General features: G+C 40.2%; 1 protein-coding gene across 1 annotated transcript; it reads right to left on the bottom strand.

Moving 5' to 3' along the window:
* Window positions 1–16,021: 16,021 nt before the first annotated feature.
* LOC149197983 (disease resistance response protein 206-like) lies at window positions 16,022–24,656 on the bottom strand. The gene is made up of 3 exons (XM_089408886.1): window positions 24,641–24,656; window positions 24,300–24,559; window positions 16,022–16,318 (listed from the first exon to the last, which is right to left on the bottom strand). The coding sequence occupies exons 1-3, from the start codon at window positions 24,654–24,656 to the stop codon at window positions 16,022–16,024; spliced, it is 573 nt and encodes a 190-aa protein (XP_089265012.1).
* Window positions 24,657–24,882: the final 226 nt, after the last annotated feature.

Here is a 24,882-nt window from a genome sequence, read left to right as displayed (position 1 = left end):
ATTTCTTGAGACTCGATGTGATCTTTCAATTCTTGAACATTTTTCTTCTTGATATGTCCTTCTATATTGATAGTTTGAGGAGTGGTAATTTCGTCCAATGCATTACAAGATATGGTCAGATCCATTTCTTCTTTCTCGATGTGATCTTTCACTTCTTGAACCTTTTTCTTCTAATTGTTGTGGTGTTTCTCTAACATTTGGTATCAGATCTTTGGATTCTAGGGTTTCGCTGCTCCAAACAGATCATTGTGGCATTTTCACTATAACGTTTTCGCTACAAAGTTTCAAAAGCTAAAAAAAAAAACCCCATTTGAGAAGAAATCAGTCTGAACCTTGGTTTGAATTTCAAATCTTTTTGCACTATATTTTGGAGATATTATTTGAGGGAGTTAGGGTTTTTGAAAGCTCTGATACCAAATGTTATGAAACCAGCTCACAAAAAGATAGAAAAGATAGATGAATGCCTTAGAATTCAGCCTCTTTGAGGGGGCAACCTCCTTTACATTACACAAATGAACAACTCTTGGATGATACAAATGACAAGACCTCCTTTCTATATATAGGAGTCTAAGGGGTCATAATATAATCAGAGCCAGCATAACAATAATAATGTAAGGGCACAATAAGTGGGGTTCTATGGGGCACAATAATAACAATATGGGGACTACATGGGCACAACAATATAATAAGGGGGTTGTACTAATAACAATAAGGGGTTACACTATTAGTATAGGGACCCAACACCTATGGAATTCCATTATGGCATTTTCAAGAACATTCCTTCACCAACGTGGGCCAGCCAATGCATCGGTGGCTACATTGGAAATATCACTTCACATGAGTAGGTCCTTGCACTATTTAGCATAGGAGTAGGAGTAGTGTTTTCTTCTTTACTTTTATTTTCTTTTTGGTTTGCATGTTCGTTTGCTTGCTTACTAGGTTTGGTTTGCTTGCTTGCTTACTTTTCTTACTTGCTTTGCTTTCGCTTTACTTTTGCTTTGTGCTTTTTTCTTTCTTTTCTTACTTGTACCCAAAGGTTAGCCTCCTGTGAAACTTTGTTTGGCTCTCGAGATAAGATGGTCAAATCTAAGAGGACTTGTACAACTATCAACATCTAGTTATTTGTTGTCCTCTCTCTTTATGAATAAATTGTTGTCTTCATTCGAAGATGCCTTGATGGAAAATATGTTCTGTTTAGAGTGAGTCTTGGTGAAAACACAAAGCTTGCACTGTTAACTAGTACCACCTACTCTAGTCGGTTCTTTTGGGTTAACCCTTGTCAGCTCATTCAAGTAGAGTAAGGTGAGGGGGAAAACCTTAACAAGTATGTTAGAGGTATATATAACATACTTCTTTGAAGAAAAAACCTCTTCTTATCTCAATAAGTCAAGATCCCTCTTCCACCTCTGTAATAAATAAGTTCCCATGCATAGTCCTTGAAAAAAAAATGAAAATGAATAAGGAGAAAGAAAAGAAAGGATTCCTACGTACAGAGTTGATGCAAGTGACTCTGCTGGGGTACTAACCAAGCTCGTTGGGAGTGGAGCAATGCTTGTGTTCCTGCATGACTCCATCAGGGTACTGTTCAAGATTGCCGGGAGCGGAGCAACAACAGAGATGAAACTTAAACTCTGATAGTTATACTACTTGTGCACCAATATACCCCTCATCCCTAATCGAAATAACTAAGTTGAATTGGCTTGGAATGTGTGTTGACCGATCAAGAGAATGGTAGGGACTACATCTTTCACAAGGGCTAGTGCAAAAGCTATGACGATCGAAGAATCGAGCAATACTTCTGGAATGGTTATACTTGATTTTCGCAAAACAAGGTCCATTTAAAGAGCTGGAGTTCTACTAGTGTGTCACCAAGTGTTGTAGCGGCTACAACCACCCTCCAAAATTTTGGCTCGCATGCAACTTTTGGAGCCTACCCTCAATCCTACGGTCGATCATCCTTGGTCACTTATTGATAAGATGATGATTTCAAGCTCCCCTCATTGAACCTAAGATTTTTCCACATTCTCATATTCATGCAACATGTGTCATTTTCGGACATAGGGGTTGTTGTTTGTCATGCAAAGGGAATGTTGTTTTGATTCAAGGGTAAGAATGTGCGCATGAGTGGTTGTCATGACATACACATGTTTCCCACTCATTTCACACACTCTTGTCACGAAGGTTTCTGCATCAAAAAAATTATGTCTTATGCATTCTGGATGGTCTACGTTATGTCACTAAGTGTCCCTATGCGATCACAATCAAGTCTTATCAATGTTTAGATATGTTTCGTTGATCTCACACTTAGCCATTTTCCCGAGCAACCTAGTCTCATCTAGCTTCCCTGAACTGTCTGCTTTTCTTCTGCAACCATCAAGCTTCCTCCCTTGCTTGCTGAAACCCTGCAGCGCTCAGAGACACCAACCTCCCTTTCCTACTAAAACCCGCAGCCCATAGAGACCCCAGCCAACACTTCTCTCCAAAAATGTGTAGAGCAGTCAGGCAACCAACACTGCTCTCCAAAAATGTGTAGAGCAATCCAGCTACACTGCACTCAAAAATTGCACAAAGGTGTCCTCCTAGGACCCCCATCCCGCAATAGTGTCATGTGCCTCAAAAATGCGCAATGTTGTCCAAGCTGCCCTGTTTGTCTTACATGCAAAAACTGCGCAGACGGGCCTCCCAGGGCCTCATCCCAACAACAGTCACTATCCACTAAAATTGTGCAGATCTACCTCTCAGTAACTACAGGAAAATGTGACATGCTAAAATTGCTTCCAAGGAGTCGAGGAGAAGGACCAAGGAATCAAGTAATGGAAAAGATTAGGACTGCATGAAACCCCCATCAGATGCATGATCATCTTGAGGGTAAGTATGGTAAGTAAAGACCACCTTTCAAAGTACACCTCTTAGTTGAGTTTGCAGGACTGCTTGTCATTGTCATATCATCCTGTCCTCAGTAACGTGCAGGTGCGCAAACATGAAAAGTTATTTTATCTTTTTCTTCTACATGTCTTTCTTCCTTTTCACTTGTTCAACCAACTGTCGCCTTCGGCATGTTGATTGTTATGTCATGCTTGTGACCTCTTTCTGGAAATGTTGAAGGTTGTGTTTGAGTTGCTCGTTATGTAAACGTCTATCGCACTCACACACAATGTTGTAAGTATTGTCATGCAAGTGCCATTGCAGTCATTAGAGTGTCTATCACAAGTGTTGTGCTTGCCACTCACACATTTCAGTCAGTCACACTGAGTTCATTCTGTCTTGGTGGTTCAAGGTGTCTTGTCGTCAAGTAATGTTGAGTGTTTGTTCCCAAGGTCATACATGTATGAAGTCACTCGTTCACACACTTAGTCATTTTGTCGAAACCATGTCGACTAGAGCACCCTCCAACAGTCGGACCTCCGCTGAGCTACACTCCATAGTCTCAACCCTCAATGATCATGTATTGCTGCCCACAATTGTGCAGAGCTTGAGGCTGCCTCCCAGGTAGTCTGCACTGCGCAATCCTAGAATCAACCCAACCTAATATCACCGAGAAGAGCACAAAATTTTCTCAGCAAGCCATCTCAATCTGTGTTGCTCGCAAGAAAATCAACCAAACCTCCAACTGGTCAACCAGAGAGTTTGACTGGTCAGTGACCCCAGATTTCACTCCAAAAAATTGCGCAAAAGCTGTTAAGCATGCTCGCTTCCACTGACTGAAGAAACTGCGCAGACATGCCGGACAAACACCCGCTTCCTGTCACTGCACTGCCCTCAAAAATTGTGCATTTTTCTAAGCCAGTCACCCTATTAGCCAACCTGTTGCTCCTCCTAAAAACTGTGCAATTTTCATGAGAAGTCTCCCAGTCTCCCAGCTGCCCAGCATCCTGTTCAGCCTAGAAACTGTGCAAGGATGTATAGCAAGCCAACCTCCCAGCTCTGCACAGTTTTTTCCAGTAGCCTCCTGCAGCTCGTTGCTAGCTCCCTCAAGAAATTGCATAGTTTTTTCCAGCAACCTCTTGCAGCCGCTACCAGCTCCCCAGAGAAACTACTTAGTTTTCACTGCCAGTCTTCCCCTACTGCCTTTACTGTGTCCCTGAAAAAATTTCACATATCTTCCCTCGAGCCGAGCTAGATCTTGCAGACAGTCACTACCAATCTGGATTTCCCATTTTAGCCTCCCAGTGACCTTTGCGCAATTTTCATGGACAGTTCCCGGAGCTCACATCCCGACTTGAAATGTGCCTCACACAGTTTCAGAGACTTTTCCTCTCTTCTGGTCACCTGCATCTGAAAGTGAACGACAATGCATCATGGTAGATTAGGATATTTATGGATTTGATGTTATCTCATCATGAGTGATTGCATACACAGGTAGAAGGAAGAGACTTGGTGCAACGACAAACAAGATGAACAAGAAGCACAAGGAGACTTGTTCGCAAATGGATGATCACATGGAGCATGCCAAGTACAAGCGAAGCAGATACATGCACATGCAACATAAAGTGAACTCCAAGACCATCGAAGGCTCCACACACCTTGCCATGTAGAGGTGAAGCTATGATACACCAAGAGCACATCCATCACTCAACAGCACCGTAGCTCGACATGCACACCAGCAACAGCATGAACACATCATCTCTATTTTGTCAAGTCATGTCATGAGTCATCTCGGCCACATCACTACTATGGGCCACACTATTGTAATCAATGTAATGTAACGTGGAAGTCCAAGAGACTCACATGTAAATCTGAAGAGTCATGTAAGTCAAATAGCCATGAGGGAAATCGAACAGTTACAAGGGCCAGTTTTACCCTTGCCTATAAATACCCCTCATTTGTACATGCAGAGGACTTTTTCACCTTGGCTCCTCCCACATAGCCTTGAGATTCTGTAATCATTTCTTTTAGGAGTGATTAGTGGCTCCAATGCCTTGCTATGGGGGTTAGTGATGTTATGGTGTATGAATGTGTCTTGGAACTTTCACTTAATTCAGAAGCCTATTGACAGGCCAACACATTTTCACATGTATTGTATTCATTTGTAAGACTATTCTTTGGACGCTTGCAATGCATGTTGCTTTAACTTGTATTAAGATAGTTGAACTATTTCAGTTGTTTTAGTATATGCGTTGTTGGGAATGTGTTGTATCTGTTACTAACGTTGTCTCAGCTATGTGGGCTATCTCGCCGGACACTTGACAGATTCATTCGTGTAAACTTATTATAACTCCCATCACATTCATGTGGACTATTCCGCTGAGCGTTCTGCATGCAATCTGTTCACTTTGTGTTTGTGGCTGTCGCATCTGTGTGGACTACTCCGTCAGAACTTGAGCATGTCATGTTGTGTTGTGTGTCTCTAGTAGATTTGGGACTATTCGATTTCAACCTAAGACTCACTTCCACCCTCTCCCTCTGGAGTGAAAGAACTTTGACACAAGCAACACTAAGCACTCACCAAGCACACGAACCTCATTGTTCGAAGACAAAGAAAACCAATCTCAAGTGCTAACAAGAAAGAGTTATCGTTAAGATAATGGAAACCGGGCCATCATACTGGATGGGACTCCTACACCAAATGGTGTGAGGTCTAGTTGGGACTTCATACCAGGGAGATCCCCTGAATGTTGGCAGGTCGAGTCCCGCCAACATGTAGGTATCCTAATTTCTAGGCATTCACGGGGCTCCTCTACCTGTCTTCATATTATCAACATGTATGTGACTTACTTAGGCAGGAGAGGTTTCTGGGAACTAGTTTTGAACTCTAGATTGTTGGATCTGTCCTCTCTTATAGTGGTTGATGAACTCAACTTGACAGTTGATGTTAAGGGAATTTGGGGACACAAGGTGAAGGCTGATAATTTGGAGGAATATTTTAAGGCACTCTTCTACTCATTGTTCCTCTATGATATCACTCCAATCAATATTGTACCCACCTGGAATAATGGAAGGACAGGGACTAATGGAATATCCAAGTAGTTAGACCATTTTTCGATTAAGGACCATTTGGCAGTGGGACTACATGGCCTTACATCTTCAGTGATTCCCTCATTCGAATCATATTATATCTTGATTACTCTTCCCTGGGCTAGGGAGTATGGGAATAATGCCCTTCCTTTCAAATATAATCATACATGGTTAGAGCATGGAGATCTCTCTGACATTGTATACAAGGTCTGACGGGAGTGTCAAACACAACGAAGCACCATGGTTAATTTCTGCTTCAAATTAAAATGTTTGAAAAAGGAGGTCCGTAAGTGGGTTAATATTTTGAAATCTAATGAGACACAAGTTCTGCTTTCCATTAAGAGTTCCCTTATGGAACTTTCTGATCCGGATCACCCACTCTTCCACACTACAGTTAATCAATAATGGATTATGGAGCTGAAAGCTAATAAGTAAGCCTTCTACAAATTAGTTGAATAGTCTTGGAGATTAAAAAGTCAGGCAACTTAGGTTGCAACCGACAACAAGAACACAAAGTTCTTTCATAGATTTGCATCAACGCAGAGGCAAGACAATAGTATTTGGAGCATTATGGATGAAGGGGACTCCACCTGTACATCTAAATCTAATATCGAATAGGCTGATTGTCTTCATTTTAAAAGTCGCTTCTTAGATAGAGTCCACTCTTATCAGGAGCAAATGGATTTTATCAATCTCATGTTGACGATGGTACAGGATGAAGAGAACACAATTTTGGGTCAGCCTGCTACAATCGAAGAAATACACTATGTATTACAAGCATGCACCAAGGACAAGAGTCCTAGACCAAATGGGTGGGGGGTCGAACTACACCTGCTTTTCTTTGATATTATGTCTAAATATGTTGGGTCCCTATAATACTAGTGATTACCCCATTACTATTGTAGTTGCATCCCTTATTAATATTGTTGTGCCCCTATTATCCCCATATCATTATTACTGTGCCCCATAGAATCCTTCTATTGTTATTTTTGTGGCTTTATATTATTATTGTTAGGTCGGCTGGGTGATATTGTGACTCCTTAGACTCCTATATATAGAAAGGATGTTTTCTCATTTGAATCATCCAACAATTGTTCATTTATGTAATGTAAAGGAGGTTTCCCCCTCGAAGAGGCTGAATTCCAAGGCGTTGATCTATCTTTTCTATCTTTTCTTGAGCTGGTTTCATAACATTTGGTATCAGAGCTTTGGATTATAAGGTTTTGCTGCTCCAAATAGGTCATCGTGGCATTTTCGCTATAACATTTTTTCTGCGATGTTTCAGAAGCTAAAAAAAAACCCATTTGAGAATACATCGCACTGAACCTTGGATCCGAATTTCAAATATTTTTGTGCTATATTTGCGGAGATATGATCTGAGGAAGTTGGTCTTTTTTCAAACTCCTCAATTACATTCCAAACAGGTGACCTGGGGAAAATCGTCATAACTTTCTCTCTGAGCATCGGATTGAAATTTCGTAAGAAGTTATAGAAAGAGGACGGACTGTAGTTTCTTGTAGATATTTTTCAGAGCCAAAGGTCGAAATAGTGACTCGTGGCACATCGTACAAGTTCGCTCTACTTAACTAGTCTATAATCAAGTCATTGTGGGAGATTTCGCATAACTCTTCCTTGGAGAATCCAATTTGGGTCAGAATGGTGGCATTGGAAAGAGGACACAGAGGGCTACTTTAGGTCACAATTTCAGAATTGGATGATCAGAAAGTATAGAGATACATCAAAGGCAATATCGAGCTCTTACAAAGTGAAAAAAGGTGTGTAGATTTTTTAAATTTTTGCTTAAGCTTGGTTTGGAAATTTATTTTGAAGGAATTCAAAGGGCATAGTAGAGCATTATTATTGGTAACTGATGCCTCGAGGAAAGGAAATGCAAACACCTAGTAAGCAACCTGAAAGCTCTAGCATGAATCATGAAGAAGAGGAAGAAATGCTACATGATATATCAAAATTACAATAACAAGTGCAACAAATGTCACTCTCACAAAAGCTAACAGAAGCTAAGATAAATGGCGTGGAAGCTAAGATGAATGGCATGGAAGCTAAGATGGACAACTTGAAGATAGATTTGAACACAAATTTGAAGACAGGCATGGCAGATTTGAAGACAGATTTGACAAAATTTCTACAAGAAATAATTACTAATGGTGAAAAGGTAGTAAAGGAAACTCATGATGCGAACAAAAGAAATGTTAATCATGATTTCTTAAACTCTAATGTGGGATCGAAGACCCACCATATTCCAAAAATTGATATGAGGAAGTTTGATGGCAAGGATCTCGCAACATGGATATTACAAATGGAGCAATTTTTCGATCTCAATAATGTGCAAAACACACAAAAGGTACGTATTGCAACTTTATATTTGGAACCAAATCAGTTTGTATGGTATCAATGGCTTTGCTCTCATAAACAAATTATCACTTGGGCAATTTTTACAGAAGATTTGATAGCACATTATGAGGATACAAAAAGCAACACTTTTTTTAGCCAATTGATAAGTCTCAAACAAAAGGGTTCAATAATGGAGCACATTGAGGAGTTCCAAAAATTGAACATAAGGGTAAAAAATATTCCAGAGGAGCATAGGATTGATGTGTTCATAGGGACTTTAAAGGATAATATCCAACATGATGTTCGCCTTTGGGAACCTGATTCATTAGAGAAGGCATTCAGGTTAGCAAGAAAAATGGAAAGAAAAATTATGGCAACCAGGAAGCATACCACTCACAACTATAAAGATGGAAGTGTGGTTGACCCTAGTCTTCCACAACCTATAAGGTTGACACCACAACAATTGGAAGAAAAAAGAGCAAAAGGGCTTTGTTACAGTTGTGATAGCAAATACACTAAAGGTCATAAGTGTGCTGAGAAGAAATTATTCTACATAGATTGTGAAGAGGAAGAAGAAAAGGAGCAAGAAAGGTCAAAAGAAGAGGATATACTCCAGGAACAAAGCCTAGATAAAGAAGAAATTAATCCGACCATATCTTGTAATGCATTGGCGGGAATTACCACTCCTCAAACCATCAAGATAGAAGGAAAAATCAAGAAGAAAAAGGTAATAGTGTTGATTGATTCAGGAAGTACCCACAATTTTATTCATTGTAAGGTAGCAAAAGAATTGAATTGCTTCTTATATCCAGCACCAGAGTGTCAAGTGATAGCTGCAAATGGAGGAACAATAAATTGCTCTGGAAAGTTTCATAATATCAAGCTATCGATGGGAGAATATGTATTGACTAGCCCAATGCTTTCCATTCCAATGGGAGGTGCTGATGTTGTACTAGGAGTCCAATGGCTACAATCCTTGGGTACAATAGCTTTTAATTTTCAAGAACTTTTCATGAAATTTTCCGTGGAAGGAAAGGAAGTTTAATTAAGGGGTATTGCAGGGAAACCGGGAAAGATAATTAGCTCTAATGGTATGACAAAGCTTCTAAAAAAGGAACAAAGGGGTGTAATTGCACAATTATGTTCGCTAGATGTTTCCACATTACAATCATCTATTTCTCCAGATCTCCAAAAAGCCTTGGACAATCATTCCAAGGTATTTGAGACTCCCAAAGGTCTCCCACCTATTCGTGATCATGATCATGCTATTCATCTGATTCCAGGAAGTGTTCCTCCAAACATCAGGCCGTACAGATATCCCTATGCCCAAAAGAGTGAAATTGAACGTATGGTTGCAGAAATGCTAGAGGCAGGTATAATTCAACCTAGTCAAAGTTCTTTCTCTGCTCCAGTAGTATTGGTGCACAAGAAGGATGGATCATGGCGCATGTGTCCGGATTATAGGGAGCTCAACAAGCTCACTATTAAAGATAAGTTTCCCATTCCTGTCATTGATGAATTACTAGATGAATTGCATGGATCAATTTACTTCACCAAGTTGGATCTTCGTTCAAGATATCATCAAATCAGAATGAAGACTGAAGACATTCCGAAAAAAGCATTTAGAACTCATGAGGGTCATTATGAATTTTTGGTCATGCCTTTTGGCCTTACCAATGCACCTTTAACATTTCAAGGTTTGATGAATTCCATTTTCAAACCATTCCTTATAGAATTTGTGTTAGTATTTTTTGATGATATACTAATCTACAGCAAGTCTTGGAAGGATCATATTGAACATGTTGACAGGGTGCTACAACTATTGGAGGAGAAACAATTATATGCAAAAAGATCCAAATGTTTCTTTGGAGTACAAGAGGTGGAATATCTCGGTCATATTGTATCTCATGAAGGAGTTAAGGTAGACCCTAGCAAAATTAAAGCCATTAAGGAATGGAAAATCCCCACATCCATAAAGCATCTGCGAGGATTTCTCAGGTTGACAGGGTATTATCGCAAGTTTGTTAAGAATTATGGGAGAATAGTAGCACCTCTAACAACATTATTGAAGAAAGATGCATTTTCATGGACTCCAGAAGCAACAAAGGCCTTTGAACATCTTAAAGAGGCAATGTGCCAAGCACCGGTCTTAGCTACATCGGACTTCACTAAAACCTTTATTGTGGAATGTGATGCTTCAGGAAATGGAATTGGTGTTGTTTTAATGCAAGATGAAAGACCCATTGCTTTTGAAAGTCGTCCAATCAAGGGAAAGTTTTTACACAAAGCTATTTATGAGAAGGAAATGTTGGCAATACTCCATGCACTTAAGAAATGGCGACCCTACCTAATGGGAAGACACTTCAAGGTAAAAACAGATCATGATAGCCTTAAATACTTTTTAGAACAAAGATTATCCTCTGAAGAGCAACAAAAGTGGGTCACAAAGATGTTGGGTTATGACTTTGAAATCATCTACAAAAAAGGGAAGCAAAATGTGGTGGCAAATGCACTCTCAAGAAAGGATGAGGATGTGGAAGCATTGTTGTGTGCCATTTCTATTATCCAACCAGATTGGATAAACAAAGCAAGGGAGGAATGGAAGAATGACGAAGAAGTGTGGGCACTTATTCGAAAGTTACAACAAGATTCCAGTACGTCTGATACATTTAGCTGGAAAAATGATTCTTTATGGTACAAATATCGCTTATACCTCTGTAAGAATTCCCAACTAAAACAAAAGATTCTTATGGAATTGCACACTTCTCCCTTAGGAGGGCACTCAGGATTTTTAAAAACTTACCACAGGGTTAAGAAGGAATTCTTTTGGGATGGCCTTAAATCGGATATTCAAAAATTTGTGGCGGAATGTTTGGTTTGCCAACAAAATAAAGTTGAAACAATTAAGACACCGGGTCTATTACAACCTTTATCCATTCCAAGCCAATGTTGGGAGGAGGTTTCAATGGATTTTATCACAGGTTTACCCAAGTCTGAGGGAAAGAGTGTCATCATGGTGGTAGTTGACAAACTTACCAAGTATGCACACTTTTGTGCATTATCACATCCATTTAAAGCCAGTACAGTTTATATTGCATTTATGGAAACAATTCAAAAGCTACATGGAAACCCAAAGATTATTTTAAGTGACAGAGATCCCATTGTCACTGGAAATTTTTGGACAGAATTATTTTCCTGTCTTGGTGCTCAGTTAGCTTATAGCTCATCTTATCATCCTCAATCTGATGGGCAAACTGAGATAGTAAACAAATGTTTGGAAGGATATCTTCATTGCTTCGTATCTGATAAACAGACACAATGTGTCAAATGGTTGCCTTTGGCTGAATGGTCGTATAACACTTCCTTCCATACAACAACAAAAATGACCCCATTTATGGCACTTTATGGATATCAACCACCATCCATCACATCATATTTAAGAGAAAATTCTAAGGTTCAAGCAGTGGAACATCATATCGAACATCAACAACAAGTCCTCCAACTCTTAAAGGATAACCTCGTGTTGGCACAGAATAGAATGAAACAACAGGCAGATCAACATCGCAGTGAAAGAAGTTTTGATGTAGGTGATTGGGTATTCCTACGGCTACAACCATATAAGCAAATGTCCCTCAAGCAAGCTAAGAAGGATAATAAATTATCACCAAAGTATTATGGTTCGTACAAGGTGTTGCAAAAGATTGGTACTATGGCATAAAAATTGGAGCTTCCTGCAGCTTCTTGATTGCACCCAGTTTTCCTTGTTTCATGTTTAAAGAAGGTTATAGGCGACAAGCTCCTAGTTCAAACAATATTTCCAGAACTTGACAAGGAAGGAAAAATTATATAGGAACCGGAAGCAGTCACAAAAACAAGAACTCGACAGCTACGAAATCGATCAATTTCAGAGTATCTTATCAAGTGGAAGAACTTATCCGCTGAAGATTCCACATGGGAGGATAAGAATTTTATACAGAAACATCCAGAACTACTCAAGCGTTGAGGACAACACTTTTTTGAAGGAGAGGGGCATGTTGGGTCCCTATAACACTAGTGATTACCCCATTACTATTGTAGTTGCATCCCTTATTAATATTGTTGTGCCCCTATTATCCCCATATTGTTATTACTGTGCCCCATAGAATCCCTATATTGCTATTTTTGTGGCTTTATATTATTATTGTTAGGTCGGATGGGTTATATTGTGACTCCTTAGACTCCTATATATAGAAAGGAGGTTTTGTCATTTGAATCATCCAAGAATTGTTCATTTATGTAATGTAAAGGAGGTTGCCCCCTCGAAGAGGCTGAATTCTAAGGCGTTGATCTATCTTTTCTATCTTTTCTTGAGCTGGTTTCATAACAAAATACCTTCTGGATGTGGTGGAGGAATCCAGGGTAAAGGGATACATATTAGGTGACATTAAAGCTACATTAATAGCACTTATCCCCAAGATGAAATATCTTGTCACATTTCAAGATTTTCGACCTATTTCTCTTTGCAATGATGTCTATAATATTATCTCTAAGCTCCTTGCAGTCAAGCTTAAACTATATTTGACAACTCACATCTCTCCAAATAAATTCAGGTTTATTGAAGGGAGGTAGATCCAAGATGTGTTGGCTACCGCTCAAGAACATCTTCATACTATTAAGGTAAGGAGGCATAAATCATGTCTCATGAAAATTGATATCAGCAAGGCTTTTGACTGTGTAGATTGGGATTTTCTCAAGTTAATCCTATTCAAAATTGGAATATCTCATCAAATTGTCATCTGGATCATAGCATGCGTGAACTCTGCTAATTTTTCTATTATCATCAATGGATTTCCTACTTCCTTTTTCAAAGCTTTCATAGGTTTGAGCCAAGGGTGCGCTCTATCTCCTATTCTTTTCATTCTGGTCATGGAAGAGCTCAGTAGGAGGATCATTGACTATAGGGATAGGGGCCTGATCACTGATATTACTATGAACCGTCAAGTTAAGGTCACACACTACATGTTTGTGGATGATCTCCTTTTCAGTGGTGTTATTTCTATCTCAAAGTGGAAATGCTTTCATCACATCCTTGTTTCTTTCAGATCTTCATGTGGGCTCTTTACGAATTCTATCTAATCAAAATTGATAATAGATCACAAGAAAGTGAGAGAGGTTGAACAAATTTGCCAACTTTTTGGGATCAAATCCTGATCATTGGACTCTAGTTTCATCTACTTGGGATTTCACATTAAACTAAATTGCTACCAGATTTCGAATAAGGGTTGGATCATTAAAAAAAATGAGCTTAGAATCACTGGTCCCACAAGTGGCTTACCATGGGGGGTATACTTATATTGATTAAATATGCATTACAATCTATTTCTGTTTTCTAGATGCATCTTTATATGTTGTGGACGACCTTTAATGAAAATATTTATGCCATACTCACTAGCTTCCTTTGGTCTGGTTTAGGTGCACCTAAAAATATCCATCTCATCCGTTTAGCTACTCTTACCAAAGATGCTAACAATGGTGGATGGGAGATCCTCGAAACTTTATCTTTTAATCACACACTTATCTGCAAGAGTTTGTGGAGAGGTTTGACTGGTAGGGGCATCTGGTCACTGATTATTCGTGGAAAATACATGGCCTATAAGGAAATAGAGGACTAGATTAAAGATGGTGCCATTATCGCACCCTCATACTCTTATATCCAGTGTTGGTTATCCTCTCATGATGAGGAACCAACACTGGCTTTTTGCGATGTCCAACATTGGTTTTTCTAAAGTGGATTGGTGAGGTTGGCTTAAACATTGTAAAAGGTCTTTTGGGCTCTCATACCCAATATACTCCTCTTCTCTAGCATTTTCAAGGCAAAGGTATGTTCCTTTTCTCTCATATTGTCTCTCATAGGGTTTCATTTCCTCATATTCAATCTTGGTACCGGGAAGAGGACATTGAATTTACGGGTTCATTGACTCCAGAATGGGACCTTTACATTTGATAGGTTGAGGCCACTGGGATTTATCTCACTGAAGAGATGGACAAGATGACCTAGGTTCTTAATACTTTCCATAGCCAAATTGTGGTACGTGATATCTACAAACATATCACCAATCCAATTTTAGCTGCCGAGGTTCGTAATTGGTTGCATATGATTTGGAGGTGGGAGTTCCCATTAAAACTTAAATGCTTTGGATGGTTGGCTCTTCATGAAAAAATACTCACCTTGAGTAATCTCTCTCGAATAGGATTCTATGGACCAGGTATTTTCCCGTTTTGTATGCTTTATTCGGAGGATGTTTCACATCTCCTTATCTACTGTCCTATAGCTGCAGAAATTTGGAATTCTGTACTTTATTTTTTTCAAAGTGATGGACATTGGATGCATCTCAATTTGGAGGCTTGTTTCAAATTATGGTTTACTACTCATCAAGAGTTTTGTTCCTTACCTTTTTATATCATCGGGGCATATGGAGATGCAGGAATAACAAGATCTTTGAACACAAGAAGGTGGACATTAGACAAACTGTCGTGGCGATCACAACATATTTTTCTGAGATAGGGCCCATGAAGCGTGTCATCAAACCGAGACAGTTCATTACTCAGGATGTCTGGGGGAAGTTTCTGGTTGGTTTCTTTGATGGCGCATGCAACAATACTCAGTGTGGATACGACGCCCTCATTGTTAGGGAATATGGACATTATTTTCATTTTTTGTGGGAAGGTGGCAAGGGTAAATTATTGCACTTTGGGGTCTTGTATACTATGCTCAATGGCTCAACATCAAATATACTCATGTATTTGGGGACTCAAAATTCATCATTGATTGGATCAAAGGGATCAATTGCTTTCAGCCTCCAAAGATGTCATACTGGATAAAGTGCATTCGATCTATGGAGCATACCTTTCAGCATATCTCATTTTCACACATTTTCCACGAGAAACACCATACTGTAAATATGCTTTCCAAAAGAGGTGTGACTGGAATGCCTCAGGTCATCTCCTACGCTTCATATATGCAAGACAATAGGGTCGACTCTCACAACTTTTATATTTTCTAAATTTTTCTAAACTTAGATTTTGAATATTCGAGAGTTAATATTCTTTTTGGTAGGATTGTACTGTAACTGCTTTATTTGTTTTGAAAAATCATATTGAGAGAATGTAAGTGATTGGATTTTGTTTGGCTTTTGGTTCCAACATGCCATTGCTAGTGATAGTGTTGGAAAATTTGCTCCTAAGCAAGAATCAAGAAAATATGAAAAAACTACAATCTACGTATATGTAATCTCTTTTTTAATATAAAAGATAACATATTCTTTCTCGAGGAAAAAAAGAAGTAAAAATATGTTGTTTCTATGCTACCGCCATTTTATTACATTTTAACATTAATATGAAGTTGCGTCAAAAATTTATGCATGGAGTGCAAACCCCCCTAGGCATTATAACGTTTGGCAGACTAGAATTTATTTCAACATAGTTAAACCATTCATATATTCATTACATTTACTCCTTCAAAGCTAATAATATCTATTTTATTCACATCCAAAAAGCAGTGCACACTAGCAGTAGGGAAGTTAGCCCAAAACAATCTACCAACAAATTAACAAAATACAACGATGGCTATCAGATTAACAAAAGAGGCAAACATATATGCAATACGACTACCTGGAAAAATGAAAAAAAATAACATAAAGATACTGAAATGTTATATCATCGTCTAAGCGATATATCAGTAACATTCATAAAGTGTGATGTTCAAACAGAGCCGGAAATAAGCCTCTCCCTCGAACTTATCAGTGAAAAAGGTGGTGATCCCTCTTGCTATGAAAAAATCACTAGTGCCTCCCATCACTGATAAATCCTTGTATTCAACAGTGGTCGGATCATCCCCAGCCAATGTGATTGTTCCTTTATAATATATACAATTCAGCACAATCGTGCATGCAAACCAGGTGCTATAGGTCTTCTTCATGTCATAGAAGTATAATCCATGAGCTCTGCCCACAGGAGAGGAGTGCAGATCACTGTCGAGTGTGAGAGGTGTTGTGGGGAAAAATGCCTATGCAGGATGATCCTATCCACCTAAGGTGTGACAGTGCCTTAGCAACAAACAGATACAGCTATTCTGGTTCTTTCCTTTATCAAATATGAAAGAGGGGAGATCAATAGACTTACCGTTGTCTTCCGTTTGTCCCTCGATCTAGATCCTCTCCTCTTTGGGTGTTCACAGCTACTTGCCTCCTCGCTTCCTCAAGAGAACAGCTACTTGATTCCCACGAGATCACAAGAGAATAGCTACCTGTGACAAGAGAACAACTACTTGCGACAAGAGAAGAACACAACACAAAGGCAAATATACATATTCATAAATGATTCAGGATTAGAAGTAAATCAAATACACTAATGCAATCATACAAATACACCAGTATATAGGAGAAAACCAAGATAGCTTTATTGATTGATAACAAGGTTCAGGAAGAGATACAACCCAGAGGGCTCCAATCCAGCATCTCCTTCCCAGCAGAATGGAATTCCTTCTTCAGCTCCCTTCAAAGCATTAAGCACCCAATGTTTCCAGTCTCAAACCAACAGCAATTCTTTACATTCACAAAATTCCAGCCTCCAGATCCCATGGAGGTGAGATCCATATATAGATATTTGGAGAGAGGATGAGTCAGCTTGAGATCTGACTAGTGTCCTCTCCCTCTGTCAGTTCTTGAGTCCACTTGGAGGTTCTTGCTTCCACTTGGAGATTTGGAACCTCTTACTCATCACCAGTCGAATTCCCTGATACAAGTGTCATTTTGGAAGCTTCCTGAGTATTGACACCTTGAGGAATGACTCTGCCACATGTCCAAACTCGCTCAGCGCAAGTAGCTAGTGTTGGAGTTGACATTCAATGCAGGTATCCAGTGTAACAGTTGACATTCAGCGCAGATGCTCAGTGGAGCAGTTGACATGATCCTGAATTGACTTGTTTTTGAGTGGTTTCAGGTGGAGAACTTCTATGAATTGTTGTGGTTAGTTAGCCTTGTTCCTCTAGGGGTAGGAACAACATGTTTAGGGACTTTGGATCCCTTAGATTATGGACATTTCATGCTCAATGCTGTAAGGCACAAAAATGTCTATAACAGTTGCCCCCTAAAGTATGAGGCCGTTTATCGGGTGAAATGCTTTATCCAGGAGGGTCCGAAGTTCATCCATTTGCTGGGAGGAGACCTGTAATAAGATACAATACAATACATTATGATTCATACTGCTTTCATGATCTAGCTGAGGCGGGCATTCCCATGCTCAGCTTTATAAATTCATTTTTGTACATAGAACAGACGATCGTCTGATGGTAGACTGATAATTTTGGCGAAATTATCATCCTTTGAGTAGGATGATCATCTGCTGCAATGATGTACATCTCAAATGTCTTTATTTTTCCTGAATATATATTGCAGCCCGGATGGATGAAACTAGATCCGGGGTCTTCAAACTCGTTCGATATTCACTCTAAGTACAAGTCGATCCATGTGAGAATTGCGCTGAAGTCGAACATGGAAAGACATCGCTTGATTACCGGTCAATGATGTAAACCGTTAACAAGCGCGAGAGGAATCACCGATAATGATAATGACCCTCAAGGTACTGCAGTACAATTCACGTGGTGTGAATAAAGGACTTGGCGTCGAACACCATGCAAAATCTCCTGGTCGAAGGTCATTGATGTATACCTGTCGCCGGAAGTGAGAAACTTGCCATTGAGGCATGCAAGCTTCAAAGTACTAAAGGGGTTGTTCCTAGATCAACTTCTTGGATAATGAGCTGATGTCGACAAGAAGCGATCCGTCAAAGGAGGGCCTTGATGAATCCCACATCAGTGACACGGAACGGAGCTAATGATTTTAATGGAGGTGAAAACGATCTGTGACATATGATTCAGGGTGGCGGTCATGAATGGATGAAGGATAATGTATGGCAGTGGATGGGACCCGACTGACTCTTTCTGAACGACTTCTCTTGAACATATGGCGACACTGATGCGATGGATTGGTAGCATTACCCCAAATATGGATGGTATGGCGAGACCATGGTGATGTGACCGGTGAATGAGACAACCCAACCCGATTGTTGTACGGAGGAAAAGTGTCATGTTCAAGAGCGACCTGCTACCATCAAAGTTCTCTTTAGTTTTCTCCCAATTTTTCCCCAGTCATTGCTGACCAGTACCTCTTTATTTTTGTCAAGCTTGAGGAGGATAACATATGCTTGTTCTATAACCTGCCCTTCGGGCAAGCCCATCGCTATGTTTTAATGAGCCTAGCGATAGGGAAACTCGTTCTCGTCTAAAGACAAGTTTGTCGCTATTTAATAATTTTAACGAGTCTAACGACAAGGATAACTCGGTTCTTTTCATTTTTAGAGAGTCTGAAAAGACACATAAAGTCAACTCCAAAATTCCTTTTTCGTCATCTAATCCCTTAAGCCCGAAAAAGTATAAAACAATACAGAAGGGATGAGTTTTCGATAGTTTTAACGAGCCGAACAAAACAAGCGCTCGATCTTTTTGTGCAATAATCCCTCAGATCCAAAAAGATTAAAATCTAGAGGAGGGATAGCACTTCCGGTCCTTTAACAAGCTGGAAGGCCAAGACTCGGCAATCTTTTCATATTTTATGTGTCAGTTGAAAAGAGCTTAAAGAAGACTCGTCTTTTGAGGAACGAGTGATAAACAGGGATAGCAGCAGATTCCAGGTACAGGTTGGAATTTTCCAATCACGGCAGTGTCACAAGGATGGCTAGGTGAAATCACTCTTTGCAGCTGTTCCTCAAAATGGGTAAACAATCATATGGAGGTGAACGATCGGCCAAATGAAAAATGGAGGTGGCAGGTGCAAACACGACCAAGGCTTTTATGGCTGATAAATTTACGATCACAGTGGTTATTTACCGGGATAGGTTCATTTTTTATTTTAAAATGAGCTTAAACACTGGAGGAAACTCTTGCTCACTGCTTATATTTATTTTTTAACGAGCATGAATACCGCGTTAAAACTGCTCGGATCTTGCGTTTATTTTTTAACGAGCATGAACTTTATGCTAAAACTGCTCGAATACCCAGTCATAAGATAAGAGTGTCTCATCAAGATTCTATTTTTTATGGAGCTTCATCTCACTAAGCTTTGCTCCCTATCCTTTCTTTATGCAAGTTCGGAAACGACTAATCCTACGAGTTTAAAGGGTTAGAGGTCCTAAAAATTTAAAAAATAAATAGTTGCCCCCTGCTTGCACTCCGAAAGGTTTGCATGCCCCCAGGTATAAAGTACGATTTCAAGGTCACCTCTACTTCTCCTCCTTCAAAACAATTGTTTTAAAGAGAGAGGCTTACCTCTTTCAGGTTACCCAAAGATTGTCTCGTTACTCTTTCAAACAAAACACTTCCTCGGCAATGTCTACCGAAATAGACAAGGGTGAATGACTCTGGCGCCAAACACGTAACTTTGACAAAAAAATCCTATTCTAGAACAACCCCTCTTCCATCCACGGACGAGGTACGGACTAGTCATATTCTCCCGCGGAAACCTACCCTATACCCAAAGTTTTCCTACCGAAGCAGGCCAGGACGCATGCCCCCTGGGTTCCAGTCATATCCTCCCGGATTACTCGCGCTCATCAGGAGGACGAACCGTGGGTTGAGACACTTCTTGCATGAATAGACCATTTAGGGATGGTACATGACTATTTGCGATGCGTGATCCGGGAAACGAAAGTTGGTCCACGAGCTTGACCATTCTTCCTTCATGCGGAAAACACATTACTCTAAAGAGTGAGGAGACTATAGCTCCCATGCAATATATATAGTCTCGTCCAAGGAGTAGGTTATAATCCAAGGGTCCTTGAACGACCATCACGTTCATTTGAACGGTCTTCCCTTTCAATGTTATAGGCACATTGGGGAGGATCCCTAAAGGTCGACTGGTTCCTTTATCAAAGCCCGATAGACTTCTCATCTCAGGCAAAAGCGCTGGCGAACCAAGCGCTTTCCAAGCAATAGAGGAAAGGATACTCACAGATGCCCCCTCATCAATGATAGTGCCAGCCATTACCATTCTGTATATTTGACAAATAATTCTGAATGGTATGCTGGCTGGCAAACGGGGTCTGCCTAGTTGGTTCCAGTCAAAGGACACAACCAGGTTGCTTGGTGGTGGGACCGAGTATACGGCCGGATAGCGCTCTGATGAACTTCCTTCCTGCGATAAAGGAATGGTGGCATTTCCCCCTTGATCATCAGAGTCAGTGCTGATGAAGAGAATCTGGACGGTGTCGTCTTGATTCTCCTCTGTGACGGTGTCATTCGAAGATAGAGCCTCTGAAGGCAAAACCGGGTCAACTGCCGTATCAACCTTTTTACTTTCGTCAGGCATGGATCCAGACGGTTCATCTTCAATGACAGGTGCTTCGGCTGACCACCTGGTGGGTCAGTCGGATTCTCAACTAGCGAGGGACTTGGCAAGAGTTTTTGATATCCAGGAGGAAGTTGCGCTCGTAAAATCGGGCGATCTTCCAGAACTCTTTTTGCCTCGTCTAAGAAGGGACGATGGTGGATGGCGTGATCGCCTTCACACAGTCTGCAGGGAAATTTAGCTTTCCCGCTCTGTCCTGGGGCTTCACTCCCGCTAGTTAACGGTGAGCAATCGACATGGCTATCAGAGGTAGATGCTACCGAATTGTGCAAACAGGGGGACCAGTCTCTTAGTATCCGGGGGATACAGGGACAATCTCTATGGAAGTGGTCTCCCTTGCATATGACGCATGGCGATTTAGGCCTTACGAGTGCTGTGTGTGGATTTTTGTTAGATGACACTTGTTTGCCCCCAGTCGCCTTAGGCTCCTTCTTCTTCTTTTCTTTCTTCTTCTTCTCCTTCTTCTCCTTAGGAACATGGTTTTCTGATTTACCAGTTCCGTCAAGCGAAGAGGAAGGAGGGGAGGAAGATGAAGTGGAAGGCTCGGAGGCAACTCTTGTCTGATCTAACTGTTGACTCGACTGTTCAAGAATGGTGGTATTCTGAACGACATTGGTTGGAAAGAGCCAAACTGGTAGGCCAATCATCAGTCCTAGAAGCGACAATGTGGCCATGTGGGGTGCACCAACATCTCCCCAAGAGGAGAAGGGACTAGGATTTCCACCAAGAGGAATTCCTTGGTTGGTGTGCTCCATCCTTTCAACCTAAAGATCAACGTAGGATTAAAGGGTGATTGTTCTGTTTAAAATAAATTGTTAACGACGCTTTAGACACAACTTGCTTTTTCACTTTTAAAGAGTCGAGAAAAAGCTAAAGATGACTCTAGTCTCCTTCGATGTTTTAACGAGCCCGAAGTGACAAATGCTCGGATGGACTTTTTCTGTTATAAAGTCTGAAAAAGGCCAAAAGAAATTGCTCTGGAGATCTAGGCAGAGGGTGTGCCAAACTTTTCGCAAAACCGCAGAATACTTTTTAGGGTACGGGTGGTCAATCTTCGTGAATATTGTGTTCACTGCATTGCGATCAGTAGGGCGGCCAACATGGCTTCCTAAGGATAAAAGATATATGCCTATAGGGGTCTCCCAATATATACGCGACGGTACGTGGGAGCACAATCCGTACTAGCGCTATCGTCCCTCAGGAGGAATCACCCACCTTCCACGAGATCGACAGTCACTAGGCTTAACGACGCCGGAACACATCTCTAGCCTAGACCTCTATGTTGTGCGTTATGTTACAAAGCGTTGTTAGGTTCATTCAGTTTATTTTAGGTTGATCTTTTTAAAGTTTGCCTTTCAAGGTTCACCACGAGATGTATGATACAAATTCCTAAATGCAGTCTAAAGATGATAAGCAAGCTTTATAATCTTTTCAACTTTGAAAATCCTAGCTACTAAGGGAAAAGAAAGACACTATCTTTTCTCAAAGAGCAATCAGCACACTCTAATGCACTTTTCCTAAATCCAACATGCAAACTTATCAAATGCAAATGCACAATGCAAGTGTTTGTTTTCCACTTTCTTAGTATATATGCCTACAAAGAAAGCTTTTTGTACAACTTTGAATTTGCTTTTAAATGATCAATACAAACAAGTTCACTTTTTCGAAAACAACAAGGGTAGAAGAGATTACAATCACTTTGCGATTTTTGAAATAAAGACTTGTTTTCACACTTAAAAGAGACAAATTCAAACCAATAAGCAAAAGTAAATCTATAATCAATCTGCAAACAGCCAATGAACTCTCTTCTAAGATCACAGTCAATCAGATCTGAATCAAAGGCTACAGGATGACTACTTTACTCATGCAAAGGAAAACTGTAAATGACGCCACAAACACATAAAAACACTTACAGCCTTTTTGTACAAAAGGAGGCGGAATCTAAGCAAAGAAAAGAGGTTATCAGACTGGTACCTATGCTGGTTAAAGGCTGTAAAAAACAGAGATCAAAACAGGGCAACAGAGGACAGAGAACCCCAGCTGCACAAGGCTAAACTGGTTCAGCGCAAGTCCAACACTGAGGACTTGACATTCAGCGCAGGTAGCCCTCACGGGACCTGCGTTGAAATGCAGACTGCCTTCACAGCAGTTGCGCTGAAGGAGAAACTCTCGTTTCCCCTGGGTTCTGGGTCATAAAATGCTCAAAAATCAACTGTTTCAGGCCAAATCAGAAACACAAGCAAGGTATAAACAGAGGGATGCTTTGAGAGGGTACTAAAGACTATCACAAAGGATCATCACATCATTTGTGAGTCCATTGTTAGATCATAGCCAAAATCCAGTGAAGGATTGAGGCAGCAACAGTCTACTTTGCAGAAGCAGTTCGATGTTGTTGACTCTATGAAGCAAACAATGATTTAAACACAAATGAAATGAATAAACAAGTTCTTCCCCAGTGGATTCGCCAATTTTTTGTGGGGAAAAATGCCTATGCAGGACGATCCTATCCACCTAAGGTGTGACAGTGCCTTAGCAACAAACAGATACAGCTATTCTGGTTCTTTCCTTTATGAAATATGAAAGAGGGGAGATCGATAGACTTACCGTTGTCTTCCGTTTGTCCCTCGATCTAGATCCTCTCCTCTTTGGGTGTTCACAGCTACTTGCCTCCTCGCTTCCTCAAGAGAACAGCTACTTGATTCCCACGAGATCACAAGAGAACAGCTACCTGTGACAAGAGAACAGCTACTTGCGACAAGAGAAGAACACAACACAAAGGCAAATATACATATTCATAAATGATTCAGGATTAGAAGTAAATCAAATACACTAATGCAATCATACAAATACACTAGTATATAGGAGAAAACCAAGATAGCTTTATTGATTGATAACAAGGTTCAGGAAGAGATACAACCCAGGGGGCTCCAATCCAGCATCTCCTTCCCAGCAGAATGGAATTCCTTCTTCAGCTCCCTTCAAAGCATTAAGCACCCAATGTTTCCAGTCTCAAACCAACAAAAATTCTTTACATTCACAAAATTCCAGCCTCCAGATCCCATGGAGGTGAGATCCATATATAGATATTTGGAGAGAGGATGAGTCAGCTTGAGATCTGACTAGTGTCCTCTCCCTCTGTCAGTTCTTGAGTCCACTTGGAGGTTCTTGCTTCCACTTGGAGATTTGGAACCTCTTACTCATCACCAGTCGAATTCCCTGATACAAGTGTCATTTTGGAAGCTTCCTGAGTATTGACACCTTGAGGAATGACTCTGCCACATGTCCAAACTCGCTCAGCGTAGGTAGCTAGTGTTGGAGTTGACATTCAACGCAGGTAGCTAGTGTAACAATTGACATTCAGCGCAGATGCTCAGTGGAGCAGTTGACATGATCTTGAATTGACTTGTTTTTGAGTGGTTTCAGGTGGAGAACTTTTGTGAATTGTTGTGGTTAGTTAGCCTTGTTCCTCTAGGTGTAGGAACAACATGTTTAGGGACTTTGGATCCCTTAGATTATGGACATTTCATGCTCAATGTTGTAAGGCACAAAAATGTCTATAACAAGAGGATCATTGAAGACTACCATATCTCTGAATCTGTGATCGTTGCTACTAAAGAGAGTGGTAAGGTTTTTACCCTGAGGAGCAGCCACAATGGCGGATGTTGAGTTGTGCTCGTTGGAGCCATTGTAAAGGATGCCATGATAATACAAAACCAGATTCATGCAAGGCTTCAATTGAAGCCTAGTGTTCTTATGTCCTCTTCTATTATTGGCTGCATACTGTAGAATATGAAATGGCTTCTTTAAGCCAACTGATAAGCCAACATAATTATGAAGAAAAATACATATAAAAAAATGAACAAATAAAACACAGTTACTGTGTGAGCTCAAACCTGTTGTAAATCTCATATTTAATTAAACCATTAACTACATTCTTATATAGTAAAATTATTACTAATATGATTATCAATCAACTGTCTAATCTGAAACAACTCTACTGACACTACCAATCTTACTGACCACCCTAATAATTTGTTGTCCTAATTTTGCACAGAGAACACAAAATCTGTTGACTAATTTGTCAGCAATTTACATAACAAGATTAAGCATTATTCCCAACACTCCCCCTTAATGA

The sequence above is a fragment of the Pinus tabuliformis genome, chromosome 2_2 (assembly GCF_031772625.1).
Source record: "Pinus tabuliformis cultivar Carrire ecotype Pingquan chromosome 2_2, CPIR1, whole genome shotgun sequence".
Taxonomy (NCBI): Eukaryota; Viridiplantae; Streptophyta; class Pinopsida; order Pinales; family Pinaceae; genus Pinus; species Pinus tabuliformis.
The sequence above is the reverse complement of the archived record's forward strand: the minus strand, read 5'-3'. Positions and strand labels throughout refer to the sequence as shown.

Coding starts and splice junctions, on each gene's coding strand:
- LOC149197983 (XM_089408886.1), bottom strand. Junction 16,319..24,299: donor ATGATCCTCTTGTTATAGAC/ATTTTTGTGCCT, acceptor CTCACACTCGAC/AGTGATCTGCACTCCTCTCC.